We start from the raw sequence: 15,119 nt of genomic DNA on the forward strand, positions 1-15,119 counted from the left end.
TGTAGGATTGAATATCTTCTGAGTGAGCATGGGTGATGTTGTCGATAATAATATGTTGACGAAGAGCTTGGTAACTTTCTTCTATTTTTGCCATGGATACCCATCTATCAAACCACATTGACATATTAGCTGCAAAAATTTGAGGATCATCATTTTGCTGTGGCCTTTCATTATAGAATTTCTTTCTATAGTTGGCTGAAGTTGCTCCGTATTGGCGCAGTAGAGCTTCCTTGATATCAGAGTAAGTGCTGCGTTCATTGATGGACAGTTGTGAGCAAATGTTGACAGCTTTGCCAGTCAAAAGGGTGAGGAGTGAGCTCGACCAATGTGCTTCAGGTAGACCGGATGTTGTAGCTATTTCTTCAAATCTTATGAGATACGAGTCCATATTGTCAATGTTTTCGTTGAAAGCCGATATTTTGTTCATTAATCTGTATTTGTCAAACATACTTGAGTGACCTTGAATTGAAATGCTTTCTTTATTTTCTTTATTTTGCCTTTCGAATTCCATTTTTTCTTTTTCATGTTGTCTTTGCTTTTCGGCGTCTTGCCTTTGTTTTTCAGATTCTTGCCTTTGTTTTTCAGATTCTTGCCTTTGTTTTTCGGCGTCTTGCAATTTTTTTTCTTCTAATTGCATGCGTTTTTCAGATTCTTGCCTTTGTTTTTCAGATTCTTGCTCTTGATATTCTTTTTCTTCTTGTTTCTATGCCCACTGGTCTGGCTTTGAAATTTGCTTTTCTTTGGCAAATTCTATTAATTCGAAGAATCGTTGTGTTCTAGCACTGGAAGCCATATTTAATTTTTTTGTTAGTTTCTTGTATTGGAGCAAAATGTTCGATATCTGGATTTTGGCTTTATCTCAGATATAATAATAATATAGATCTAGTGACAAAGTTCTTGAAGCCTCAATTTGCTAATAAATTCTTGACAGTAGACTTGTAGTTACTGGAGTCGTATGATTGATATATAGATCTATTGAGCCGATGTACTTTTTACTGGTTTAACAGTTGGTTAAATCTGGTCTTCTTTATAACGCCAGTTATTTGATTTACTGGTCTTTTTATACTGCCAGTTATTTGCTTTACTGGTCTTTTATATTGCCAGTTATTTGCTTTACTGGTCTTTTTATAATGCCAGTTATTTACTTTACTGGTCTTTTTTTTATAATGCCAGTTATTATGTATATTGGTCTTATTCCTTTTGCCAATTACATATAATAATAGATTTCGTGAGTTAGACGTAACTCTAACGAAAATCTTTATAAAAGAATTATCGATAACCAACTGACCTGTTAAACACAGAAATTCTGTCCTCCGTTAAATAAGAATGAAGTTCCTTTGAATAGTTTTGAAATTTGTCCTAGATCTTGAATAAATTTCGTTAAAAGTTGTCCATGAACTTTTATTAGTCGGAGAGTGCCAGATGTGACAACATTTTGATGGTATGATGTGTTGTCATGCCGGGGATTTTACTTGAATTCAATAGTTAACAAAACTGACGATCTAGACTCACAAATTAACGATTCTTTGATAAAACAAAACTCTGGAACTTTATTTAAATATAACGTAAGTACAGTTTATGTACAAATTACAAATCAATGAGCATATTACAAAGGCTTTTCAAACAGAGCTCTTAGAAAACGTGACTGACTACAAAGGCATTCTTTTATCGACTCTCTTCTTTCTTACTACCGCCAATTCTCTGGCGCTAACTCTTTTCAAAAATGTCTTTGTTTAAATTCAAATCAACCAATAGATTTCAAACATACTAATTACGTCCCTTGGGTAAATCCTGACTTGAATGTCAAGTGTCTAAATTTGAGGATTAAATCCCGAGACTCATGTCGAGGGCTTATATTACTTTCAAAAGTGAAATGTACAAACAATTCTATAATGTAATCTGTGACACATGGCATTGGCTTAACATTAAATGTAAAAAAAAAAGGAACACTCATTGGGGGGGCATTAAGTAGGGGCCCGGAGGGATTCAAATTTGGACCCACCCTAGATACGCCACTGGATACAAAGAATGAGCCATCAGTTCGTCGCTCTGCTTTCAAACTCTTCAAGATGAATGGAATTTACATTTTGTAAACGTTGCGAGAATAGCCACGACTATCCCAAGTTTGGACCCTATCTGCCGCCAAACCTATGCCCTCTTGCAGGAGATTTTCATATAGGCATTAGGGAATAATATTCTTAATATCCAGATACTTACAAAATAAAAGTTACTGCCGCCTCTAAATTTCAGTGCTATAAGACTATTTGAAAGGAGAATACAAGAATACCCTGCTAGCGAAACAACAGCAGCTGTAATGTAATTTCTGTGTTTATTGGATAAGTCTTTCTCCGCATTGTCTTAACATCTTCACGGCTAGGGGCCTCTAAGATGGATTTCGTTAATCTATTTCTATAGACTGATATGAGCACAGGGAAAACTTAGGCCAGAGAACGCCTGGTCTTATTATTTTGTACCAGAGAGAGAACTGGGGGGGGGGGGGAAATAGAGATAACGGATGGAAAAGGGAGGGGGGGTAGATATAAAGGCAGAGGAGGGAATGGATGGAGGAAAGGCTTAACAGTGATGATGAAATGAGTTGTTATTTTTTTTTCTCTTTTTCCTCATTTTTTAGGGAGGGAGGGGGTTTGGGAGGGTTGTCCTCTTATTCTGTCTTTGTCTCCCAGTGAAGTAATGGAAAGTCAATTGTGTCAGGCCCTAACATATAGAGGAGGGAAGATGTGGTATGTGTCGGGAAATTGACTTTTTTTTTTCTATCACTCTTTCGATTTATGGCTCTTGGCATATCACGAGGATGATTTGGTGGAGTAGTAGAGCACAGGCTAGAGGTGATAACAGAGGCAAGCAAACATAGTGCAAGTTATACAGTAGTGCCAGAGAGAGAGAGAGAGCTAGCGGACATAGTGCAAGTAACATAGTATTGTCATACTAAAAGTTAAGTAAAGTTCCTCTTTTAGACCTTGCGATCTATGGGGCAGATGATCTATTTCTGTGGTTCACTGTTAACGAGGGCATCATGTGGCCAGAACAACGACAAACCGCCTTTACTTTTCCCCAACTCGGTACCAATTGAGCTGGATGGACACAAAGGCGCCCTAAAATTCCGAAATTCACAATTCAAGTCTTCACCAGAATTCGAACCCGTAACCCTTGGTTCGGAAGCCAACCGTTTTATCACACAGCCACCGTTCTAGACTAATTTAAGTCCCCTTTTTTCCTTGGTCTACCATTGGTACCATTACCCTGATATAATTGTAATATAAAAGCATTTACGGCAGTTACGACTCAGATAACTTTAAATGAGAGAGAAAGAGAGAGAGAGGGGGAGAGAGGGAGATAGAGAGAGAAAAGGAGAAAGAGAGTGAAAGAAAGGAAATTACATGAAATTTACAATTTCTTCATTTCTTATTCAAAGTTTGACAAGATTCTATTTGTAATTATTCCTATTATAAAGTTTATTGCTATTAAATCATTCATAAATAATAGGACACTCGAACTAAAATGCCTAGGGCCTTCTTTTACTTAAGCCCGGCCCTGCATTCCCAATTTTGATTTGGAAATTCCCGTTTCTTACTTCTAAGTTTGCTTATGTGATAGATGAGTAGGAACAACGAGGTTCGTCCATTTTTCTGCCTTTTCCTAAAGAAGATCAGTATGAAGTAAAATGTCGTCTGCTATCTTAGGTCGAGATTCTCTACATCGGTGGGAATCTAAACCGAAGAAAGAAAAGAGTTCCATGAGAATGAAGTGTGAGATTTGAGTGCACGCGACATTAGGCTGAATATTTTCACACGGCTACAAAGTAAACATTTGAGAAAGTAGTACGAGATCGATGTGGTTGCAATTTACTTTGACCTTGTATTTTAATGACTGATGGAAAACTTTGGCGCTATGTTGAGTCTGTTTTTATTTGTGTGTAGCCGTCATCAGAATGGTACCAGCCATTTGACCAGAAATCTGATGGCTATTAGAGTCCGAATGACCCAAAATGAAACTAGCGCAACTACTGTAGTGCTAGTCACCGACTCTCGCTCCAGTCTCCTAGCTATTGGTGGCGGCGGGGGAAGGTCGCCCGTAACAGAAGAGGCAGTCGGCGCCGCTGATAACATCCGCCGAGCTATTGGAGCTGTCGTTTTTATGCAGTGATTGCCCTCATATTGCGGCGTGAGGGGCAATTAAAAGGCTGACACCCTTGCAAGCGAAGGAGCTTTGACAGCCACACACCTCAAAGCACCAAGCACGTTTTTACAAGCAACGGCAGAAATCCGAGCACTCATTCATGAGAAGTGGTTAAAGTCCTGGAAGGAATCCGACAGAGCACGTGGTGTCTGGCAGCATATGCGTCACCCAGATCGCGACGATCCGTGGTGGCGGTTAAGGAGGTCAGAACAAGCAATCATTGCACAGTGTAGGACGGAGCATTGTCCTGTTGGAGAATACTTTGCCCGGTTCCGCCCGAAGCCCCGAACTACGACTCCCGATGCCGTCACTGTTTGAGAGAACGTCGAAACAGTGTCGTATATTTTGTACGAGTGTCCCCAGCTGTCTTTCGACTTGTATGGTAGCTATGAGGCATTACGCCGAACGGCCCAGTTTCTTGCCAGAGCACTACCGGAGGATTGAGTCCTTCCTGCTCTGATTTTTCAATAGGAGTTCATCTCAGATGGCAGTTTGAACTATCTGGCAATGTGCCCTGTCCTACAGTAGGTCACATCCGGCAGTCCCTCATTGAGGTGTTTTATTTCCACTAGCCTTCAAGAGATATTGGAAATGTGTGTTAGAGCACAAGGTCACTGAGTATTCTAAGTTAAATTCCTAAAGTTGGCTAATGATTTTGTCTTAATATTCAATTTCCTTCCCTAGCTCATCTAAGTAAGCCAATGATATTTGTTATATTTAGTCATGGGGCTGGACACGTAATTCCATCTTCAATCGATAGCCACAATCGGAGAAACAATCATTACAGATAAGTTATCAAGCGTAACATCAATCTTCCTTTGCAAAGCACTTTATCTCTCATGCTTGTGGCCCGCGTGCTGACATGCGCAATGCTGTCTGTTTCGTCTCGAGCTGAGATCTTGTCGTATCAAACTCGTTTGCACTGGACGGCCGTGCCTAATTTAGAATTGCATGTTCCCGCCTTGATTGAGTCCTGGGATTTGAACCGCAGGCAAATTAAATAACATGTTAAACCTAACATGATATACCTTGCACTGGCGTAGCATCCATGGTGCGAAGGGGTTCAATGAACCCGGGCCCACGACCATTAGGGGCCCACAGCCTGCGGAGTAGCAACAATGGCGCAAAGGGGTTTATTGCACTTGGGCCCATGACTCTTGACTAGTTGGGGCCCACGGGACAACTTACGGATCATACGGATGACACTAATAAGTCATGATATTCACGAATTTAAATTTCGACACAGCTGTTAATTATTCAATTATCTCAAAGCTCAATTTGTTTTTTGTTTTTTTCTGTATTTAAAATGTGAGGTCTGTATTCTAAAGTGGTAGTCCATAACTTTCAGTGAGTAAAAACTGTCACAATAGTTCTGATTTTAAAATATTTGTATCCGAGCCAATAAAGTAGATACTTTGAAATTGTATGAAACACTCATATAGGACGACAGCGTCCTCGTTTTGTTGTCTTTGTATTGTGTAAAAACAATGTTATTGCAATCATTACAACAGAATAAAAGAAAAGGAGATGACATCTGAAAAAAAAAATAAATATTTAGCAAGGAAAGTAAACAAAATAGTAAGTTACAAATATATCATTAAAGTTGAAATGCTTGTTATGTTACAATGATGGCGAAACCAAACCGGGGAGCAGGTTTATAACAAAGATGCAGATTGTAGAAGATAGAAAGATGTCAAATTTATCATGGAATATTGTCTCTCTCAGACCAATGCTTACGTATGGTCGGCACGATGTCGCACACACTACAGTTCCCCCCTCTCCACACACCTGATCTATCCAAAGGGTATATACATATGGAACTCTGACCAATGCTTAGTATTTGGTCTACAGAATTGGCTGACAAATGCTGCAAGTAATGAATAATACCCATTTATCCTTAAATAAACTGCAAGGCTTAAGACGGTACCTCCAATAAAAGTGGATATTTGGGTCACAATGGTCCTTGGGTATTGTTTCATAAAAAGAAACCGCTCGCGCATTATGGTCACTGTGCTAACCACGACTTAAACTTGGTCTAATATGATTCTGTCAGCTGTGTTCAAGACGTCGCAGATTTCTAAGTCTTGGTTTGTGTTTGGTGCTCACAGCATCTCAAGATGGTCGCGTCTTGAATCCAATAGGAAGAGCATAGCCTATTGTACACTCAAATACTTTTGCCCACAAGGTGGTCATCAAGGAATTACTTTGTGTTTCTCAAAGGAAAAAAGAACGCCTGGAAGCTGCAGCACTTAAATAAAAATAAGAATGGCATATTGTCGAGTTCTAAATTGTAAGCGCAGTCGTAGTTTCCTTTGGTGTTGAAAACATAAGGAGCAAGCTCTACATAAAGCAGAAAGTATTGGAATGTCTTTTGGTTAATGCACCCATGCATTCAGATTACTCAATTATTTTGTCACAGTATACATTCGTTATATTCGGGAGAGGGGGGTTCAACAAGATATTCTTGAACTCTGGCCCATGAATACCCTGCTACGCCACTGAAGCTTTTGAGTGTATCCAGTGTACAGACTTCTGAAATATTTATAAGCGAAGTATTTTATTAAACCGTAACATAATTTGTGTGCGCTTTTCGGCGCCGTAGAATCGAATTCTTAAGCTCTTTTGTTTGTAGAACAAAGTAGTTATTTTAGGGTTGGCAACATTTCTCTTTCAATACTGCGTCCTCGATATTGTATATATTTTGTGTCTTAAATCTCTGCCAATTCTCCTCATTTCATTTTGTTCTTTCTACGTTTGGGTACATTATTTCACCTATAGATATCTTTCTGTCTCTTTGTTTTTATTATGATTCTTAATACATTATACTCCTTAAAGAACGAACAATGCTTGATAAGAATCAAACTGTACGTAAAGAGCAGCTTACTTCGATTAACTTTTGGGGTGAAGCTCCTCCAATAGAATTTGTAGTTCAATGTTCAACGTTAAATGAAGAGAGACCTAAGTCTTACTCTTTGGCAGGTCTCTTAGTGTGTCAGCTTTAGTTTCTCTAAGGAAGAGAATCATGATGAGTTGGAATTCCACCAATACTATGACAGGACGATAAGTAAAAAAGTAAATTTCCCCTTTCAGACCTTGCGATCTATGGGGCAGATGATGTTAAGGTCATGTTTCTTTTGGCCAACGGTTAACCAGAGTGTCATGTGGCAAGCACAACGACCAACCGCCTTTACTTTGCCAAACTAAAGTCAGGTACCCTTTAGAGCTGGGTGGACTCAAGGGCGCCCTAAAATCCCGAAATTCAAAATCCCAGTCTACACCGAGATTCGAACCCAGGACCCCAGGTTCGGAAGCCAAGCGCTTAACCACTCAACCACAGCGCCCCTTATGACAAGGCGATAGCTAAGCTAGTTAGTGATTGTGTAAGCTATGACCCGCTGTCAAAAAGTTATCCTTCAAGGTACATCCAAGGGAGCACGAAGAAAGGGGCTCGTTCAAATCAGAGCTGGCTGAACAAAGTAAAAAAAAAGAAATGGACCAGCCTCTCTCTAGATTTCCTGCTAGGAACAGCTGCTAACAGGGAGAAGTGCAGGGATTTGGTTATGCTACAACACGTTTGTCAAGGGCCGGAAAACCCCCTAAAACTCCAATAAAACCGATCTTCTTCGGTTCATTGTAATTCGGGCAGTGCTTTTAAGGGGCCTGAGATTAATTCCAATTGATGGCAAGGCTGGAAGGATCAGTCCTCCCATAGAGCCTTGGCGAAAAACTCTGCTGATAGGCGTAGTGCCTTTAAGTTTCAAGGGGCCAGATATGACCATCGTGCCGTAGCTTTGGCATCACTGAATTAAAGAATGAACCAGTTGCATTTGCCAGCAGAGATGTAAGCCTGCACAGTTTCGCTGGCGCTCTAATGTCGTAATGACCTGCTTCGGGAAAGGACACTTAAGAAAAAAAGAAAAAAACAATTTGATTGGAGACATAGTCACGCTTGATTGGCTTCTCATCCAGAACCTCTCTCCGGGTAGTTGCGAATGACATCCTTATTAGATTTACTTGTGTCGTTCCATCAGCAGTGCTAGCATGCCCCCCCCTCTTTTGCCTCGCCGCCCCAAACTCCATTCAATCTTTACCTCCCTTCCCTTTTCTTCTACACAAATATTTATACACACACACACAGCGTAATGAAACATGTACATCAACATTGTGATACACATTGTCTACAAGCTAGTGGGTTGAAGAGCAGATAATAACGAATGGAACCAAAATCATTGAAAAGAGGGGAAATGATGATGATAAGGGAGTTTGTGCAACGCTAAATTCGTAGGCGGTCCCTCTGGGTCCGTCGAACTCACATTTATGAATCATACAATCTTTCAGCCTAAGCACACTAGCAACATTGATCTCGTAATAACTGCTACTAACAATAAAAGAAATAAATTCCTATGTTTACGTATGTTATACACTACGGCCTCGAATTTTTTTGTTAATGTTTCAATATATAAAGTATTTTTTTTTGTTTTATAAAAATTTATCCATACATGCATACCGTATACATATTTCATTCGAAAGAAATTAATTCTTTAAAAAAAATGCTTATATAAGGGGAAATAGATCTGCACTTACAACTATGTATCTCAATGATGTAAAAATTATTTCTCTTATTCGATTTCAAACAAAATAATTAATTACCAGTAATTAATTGATTGATTGGTTATTTTTTTAATGATTCATTTTTTGTCCATGCCAATGTTTCAACTTTATCCGAGAATGGATATGGGAGTAATAATGTGTACAGGCAGACAGAGTAAAATTAAATTTAGTTAGTTCCCCTTTCAGACTTTGTGGTCTATAGAGCAGATGATATAAAGGTCATTTGTTTCTGTGGCATACGATTAACGAGGGTGTCATGTGGCCAGCACAACGACCAACCGCCTTTACTCAGAGGCGCTCGAAGATCCCGAAATTAAAAATCCCAGTCTTCCCCAGGTTTTGAACTCCGGTCCCCGGTTCGGAAGCCAAGCGCTTTACCGCTCAGCCACAGCGCCTCAAAATGATAAAAGCTTTGTTAAAAACTAGTTACGCTTTCACGAGACCAAACATAGTACAAGTATCCATATTTCTCTCCCCCCCCCCCCCATACTGTTTTCGTGTATCGGTTGTAATAATAATCTCATGATTCCTTCTGATTTTAAAGGCAATGGGTGCACCAACAGTTTCCTCTCCCTGGGTCTTCAAAAATGGAAAATTTGGTTAACCATAGGTCATTTTTTCCTCTTTTTTTTTTCATTTCCAGAGTTATTCGTAGGAATAGGCATTGAATGAGGCATTAGTGAAATTTCGTATTTCAATGTGATGTTTAGGCCAGGCGAACAGCTAAGGGTGACAAGCATCTTGTATGGTATTATTTCTTTGTATTGTCCTTTAAACGCAGTGCCTATGGTGAGGCCGGGAAGCTAGTACCCATGTTGATATTCTTTCAGATATGTTCCAAGATAATAACAATTCTATGAACAAAACAACACCTTAATAAACGAATTCATATTTAAATGTGTTAGGCGCCTCCGCAGAGGCAGATAAGTCTAAACGGAGGTAACAGTGAAATGAGCAAATCAATTAACACCAGCGAAAGGTCAACGATGCAGAAAATTCTCGACGCTGGTGATCGATGTTGAAAAAGGCGTTTAATACCGTTGAATGTGGCTAAAATATCTACTCCAGAAACTAAAGCCTACCTACCTCTATAGCTGTCAAGAGTATTCTGTCTTTACTTTCGTTACACTTTAAACCCTAGCCTTGTTTTCAATATCCCCGTCACTTTCTCTAAGTCAAAACTTTATCTTTTTGATGAAACAAATGGCTTTTCGCGTTAAATTCCTAATCACGTCCTAAGAAATGTTTCAATGTCTCATTTTATTTGGGTTTCATAGCTTACGTGATAATTCTTCTTCTTTTACAGTTAGTGAGGCAGGCCAGCGTGACATCCATCGAAGAAGAATGTCAGGGCACGGTTCACGTGAGCATGGAGCACAACGCCGAGACAGGAATCCTCACCGTCAACTTGGTACGGGTGCACAACCTGCTGCCCCGCGACCCAAGCGGCACGGCCAACCCTTACTGCCGCCTGACACTGCTCCCGGGCCAGCGCGCCTCGGCCCAGAGCCGCATCCACAGGAAGACAATGAACCCGGAGTTCGAAGAGGAGTTTATTTTCGAGTTGACCTCGGAGGAGCTCGAAGTGACCACTCTGGACCTGAGTTTTTACGAGTATGACCAGTTTTCGAAGGATGAATGTATCGGCTATGTAAGGATACCGCTCGCTCGCCTGGATCTTAGCAGACAAGTGGATTTGTGGAGGACTATATTGCCCTATGAAAAACCCAAAGACGTGAGTACTCCTTAATTTTATAATAAGTTGCAATGATTACACAATATCTATCTGTGCACAAGGCATTATCAAATGAACCTTTTACAGTATAAACTTCGGCTGTCCAAGTTTTCTTTAGCGGTCCTGTCTTTTTCTTATGCTGTGGTGTCCATCTCACAGCAGTCATGAATTCAAAGCAAAATACTACCCCAAAAAATAATAATACATTTCGATATTACTTTCAGTTAATAGTAATTTTTTAAAAAGCCTGTAAAAAATTGTACACATTATTTCTCCGATACCCAATATTGGATCAAGCTGAAATTATGCACAATGAATTCTTTTACTTGAATAAACAAGAAATAATAGAAAAACAAAAAAAAAAATATAAAAAAAATATATAAAAATTTAGTTAATTATTGGTAATTATTTTGTTTGGTATCTCGAACAAGTGAAAGAAAATGTACTTGACTTATATGGTGGTATAATTTGAATGAGTCCCCTTAATACTCTGCAGAGAGAAATAGATGGTCGCTTTCAAGTTTGAAACTAACAACAGATAACAATAAGACCTTCTATTTTCATATGCACTTCTCTGGCACAGTGGTTAGTATGTGCACACGAGGAGGCTAGAGCCCTCGATTTCGAATCAATGTCGTTCAACTTTTTTTAAAATAAATGCACAATAACATTTAAAGATACCCCCTTATTTCTCCCCCCCCCCCCACCTCTTATCCAACTGGTCCAGACAAATGATAGGATTATGGCGTATTGAGAAAGCTAAAAGCATGAAATGGCGCTAAACAAAAATAAATTGGTAAAATGTTTCTAATCGCCTGGATTTACTATTGCTAGACTAGATCTATTACACATTTCATGACATGACTGATCCAAACTAATTGATACAACTACTCTCAATTTAAGCTTTTTTAAAAAAAATATTTGTTATACTTTCTTGTTAGTATTAGGTATACACACACACACTTTCTTGTTAGTATTAGGTATACACACACATTTTTTTTGTTAGTATTAGGTATACACACACATTTTCTTTCTATTTTTTGTCTTTTTTTTTTACAGATCTCACTCTCCCTCTCTATATCATTTTTTTTTTAAATTACTTTCTCTGTTACTCTCATCTCAGCTTACTGGACTAGGCCTTTATTACTTTCTCTGTCACTCTTCTTTATTACTCTTGGGGGTCTTTGTCTGCATCTCTCTTTCTCTTTCTCTGTCTTTCACTCTCTCTCTCTCACTCTGTGTGTCTCTCTCTCTGTCTCTCTCTCTCTCTCTCTCTCTTATTTCTGCTTCACGGCTTCTTGTCTCTTTTTTTTTTTACATTTTTTAATTTCTCTTTCTCTCTTTTTCTTGTCACTTTTTCATACTTTCTTTTTTTTTCTCTCTTTCTTTTTCTCTATTTGTATTTCCACCATGTATCCTTATTTATTCAAAACGTGTGAATATACAAACGAAATCTCGCTGATCATTGTGTAACTAACAGAGTAAACCAAAACCAATGATCAAGAAATATTATTTTGACAATTTTCTTTCCAGTAATTAGTTTTGAGTGAAGAACAACAGTTTAGTTTCATTTCAGCAGGGGGATCGGTGGTTGAGTGGTTAAACGCTTGGCTTCCAAATTGAGGTCCTGGGTTCGTATCTCAATGAAGACTGGGATTTCGTGTTTCTGGATTCTTAGGGCACCCCCTGAGTCCACCCAACTCTAATGGGTACCTGACTTTAGTTGGGGAAAGTAAAGGTCGTTCTGCTGGCCCCATGACACCCTGCTCGTTAACCGTTGGCCAAAGAAACAGATGACCTTAACACCATCTGATCGTAAGGTCTGAAAGGGGGAATTTTACTTTTTAATGAGCTTTACAGAAACTCCTAGAGCATTCTATGACATCAGTACATGACTTCTCTCTGCCATTCCCCCCCCCCCACGGTGAAAAGAAAATGGAATAGCCTCTAAGAGACAAAAAGTAATTACAATTATCCGCTTTATTTGCCTGCGCCTTGAAACGATCGATTGAAATGTAAAGTATCACCTTACACCTTAACTAGATAATGGATCGATTGTAATGTTAAGTATCACCTTACACCTTAAGTCAGAGGTTCTCAACCTGTGTGTCGCGACCCCACGGAGGTCGATTGACCTTTTGCCAGGGGTCGCCTAAGACCATCGAAAATATGGATTGTTATTGTCTATTCTTCTATTGCTGTATGTGTGTGTGGGGGGGGGTGTCGCGGCAGAGTGGGGGGGGTGTAAAAGGGGGTCGCCGAACTTAAAAGGTTGAGAACCGCTGCCTTAAGTAAATAATGGAGGAAAGTGATAAAAGCTCATTAGACCCTAGACCTTTGAAAACTTTATAGAACTGGATATAAAATACATTGGCTGATATGTGTCGACAAAAAAACAAATATCTTATTGCTGTGATTTAAGTGCAGGTGTAGACGCCAACTTTGTTGATTTGGCGTCTGTAGAAATCATAATTATAGCCTGTGTATACATTAATGTATATAGAGTTGGAAACAGTTGTCGATTTAGTCTTATAATAAACAAAACACTAGAATTAAGACATTTTTCTTTTCGGGTCAATCTAGAATTCTTAGCAATCTCTTTGCTATCCAGAGTTTTTAGCAATCAAGAGTTCTTTGCAACCTAGAGTTCTTAGCAATATAGATTTCTAAGCAATCTTTTTTTTCACTATATTATTGTAACGTGATTAGTTCACTGTTTGAACAACTGACTTCTTCACAAAAAGAACAAAAGTGGCACCTATCCGTATGGACATCATGTATAAATAATAAAACAATGTCAAGGACGTTATACTCAAATAATTGCTGCCAACTAACTAATAAAAACAAGTACAATATTTGTAAATGATACTTTTTTGTGAAGCTGGTAACGTTTTGTAAAAGCAATGACTTGGCACGTAATAACTAATGAATGATAGCGCATGTATAGATCTGGGTGATAGAGAACTTCTCAAGCACAGATAGAGAGGAAGAGCCTGGCAATGGAATTGAAATGCTACAGAGGGATCCTAGGTATCACATTTATAGACGGCATCACAAATGAATAGATTAGAGACAGTGTTATAACAGCGATTAGATCCCACAACTAGTGTAAAAAAAAACGCAAACTAAAACTCTATGGCCATATTACAAGATCTTCGGGGCTCGCAAAGACCTTCCTTCACGGAACAGTACCAGGAAAAAAATAAGAAGAGGTAGACAGAGAAAGCGATGGGAAGACAACTTAAAAGAATGGACGGGCCTGCCACTGAAAGTGGTTCTATCTAAGGCAGAAGACAAGAGTCAAATCTTGCATGGTGACCCAACGGTCCAATAGACTAAGGGATAGGTAGAGGTAAAAAAAAAAGTATAGAATTTTGGTACTATAGATCCAGACATGGCAACATTACAAAGTAATGTGAACTAGAATACTGGATCTAGATCTAGATGTAGATATATGGTAAAGAGGATTCTAATTTAGTGAGGGACCCATAGATAGAGTCTTAGAAGATGGTGCGCAAAATGGTTGTGAGCGTCTATTTATTGATTAACTCTTTAATGAACACATGCGGGAATACCCGCTGATGTCGGCTGTGTGTGTTCAAGATTTAGGTTGTCTAGCCCTCCAGGACCAAATTTAATGGACCTCATTCACCAATCGTAAGCAAACAACATTTAGCCACGTGGTTCTCTCTGCTATACAAATTACGTAATACACACAGGCTGTCACGTGACAGTTTTTTAAAATTGTTTTATCAATATTATCACGTGGGTAAATGTTGTTTGTTTACGATGAAGATAATGTTTTAAGACATAATTAAGGTCAAAACAGATTTTTAGCTAGTAGTTATTTTTCCACATATATACATATAAACTGTCAAATTGGAAAATCGTAAGAGCCATTTTTGAGACCCGTGTCCAACTTTTTCTCTTCCTTCTTTTTCTTTCCATGAATTTGCAGGGTGATAAGAGGATTTCAATAATTAGTGTGTTCTTTCAGTACTTAAAACTACACACAAATAATTGTATGGTTTATTAAAATAATTCTGTTATCAATACTTCCATATTCTGTACACCAGATACACCGAAATTCGTGTCACTAGTGGATTCGCCTCCATATGTGACAATCTATTTTAAAAAGCAGCCATCTTATTTTATGACACACAAGAGGTCAGCTTCTTTACGGTAGATATGTGGGCCCTGCATTACCGCAGTGCTGGTGACACTCTTAATAAGGGAACTGGCAGAGGTGTCCCGAATCGGTTTCTGCAGTGTCAGAACAGGAAGTATTATTAATGGTGTTACAGGAGGAGTGGAGAAAAACAAGGAAGTAGAAGAGAAATGGGAAATCTCGATATTTTATTCATCACCCGCAGACCGGCTCCATTACTTCGGTAAACAATTGAAGCGCCTAGTGTGATGTGAACTCACACACAGACACTTATATGCAAATATACACACATACGAGACTCGTCAACACACCCACACTGTAAGACACACGGCCGCACAAAGTAATCGATCATAGTTTAGTCATAAATGGGGACACTTGATTCGACCCCATCGCACTCAGTGACGTCAT

At 39.0% G+C, this 15,119-nt stretch overlaps 1 protein-coding gene across 1 annotated transcript in view; it reads left to right on the top strand.

Moving 5' to 3' along the window:
• Positions 1-15,119, top strand: part of LOC106056338 (uncharacterized) — a 169,605-nt gene that overhangs the window by 117,306 nt on the left and 37,180 nt on the right. The window contains exon 3 of the mRNA XM_013213035.2: positions 10,115-10,543. Within this exon, the coding sequence (XP_013068489.2) occupies positions 10,115-10,543 (429 nt within the window). The remainder of the gene's footprint in view (positions 1-10,114; positions 10,544-15,119) is intronic.

The sequence above is a fragment of the Biomphalaria glabrata genome, chromosome 9 (assembly GCF_947242115.1).
Source record: "Biomphalaria glabrata chromosome 9, xgBioGlab47.1, whole genome shotgun sequence".
Classification (NCBI taxonomy): domain Eukaryota; kingdom Metazoa; phylum Mollusca; class Gastropoda; family Planorbidae; genus Biomphalaria; species Biomphalaria glabrata.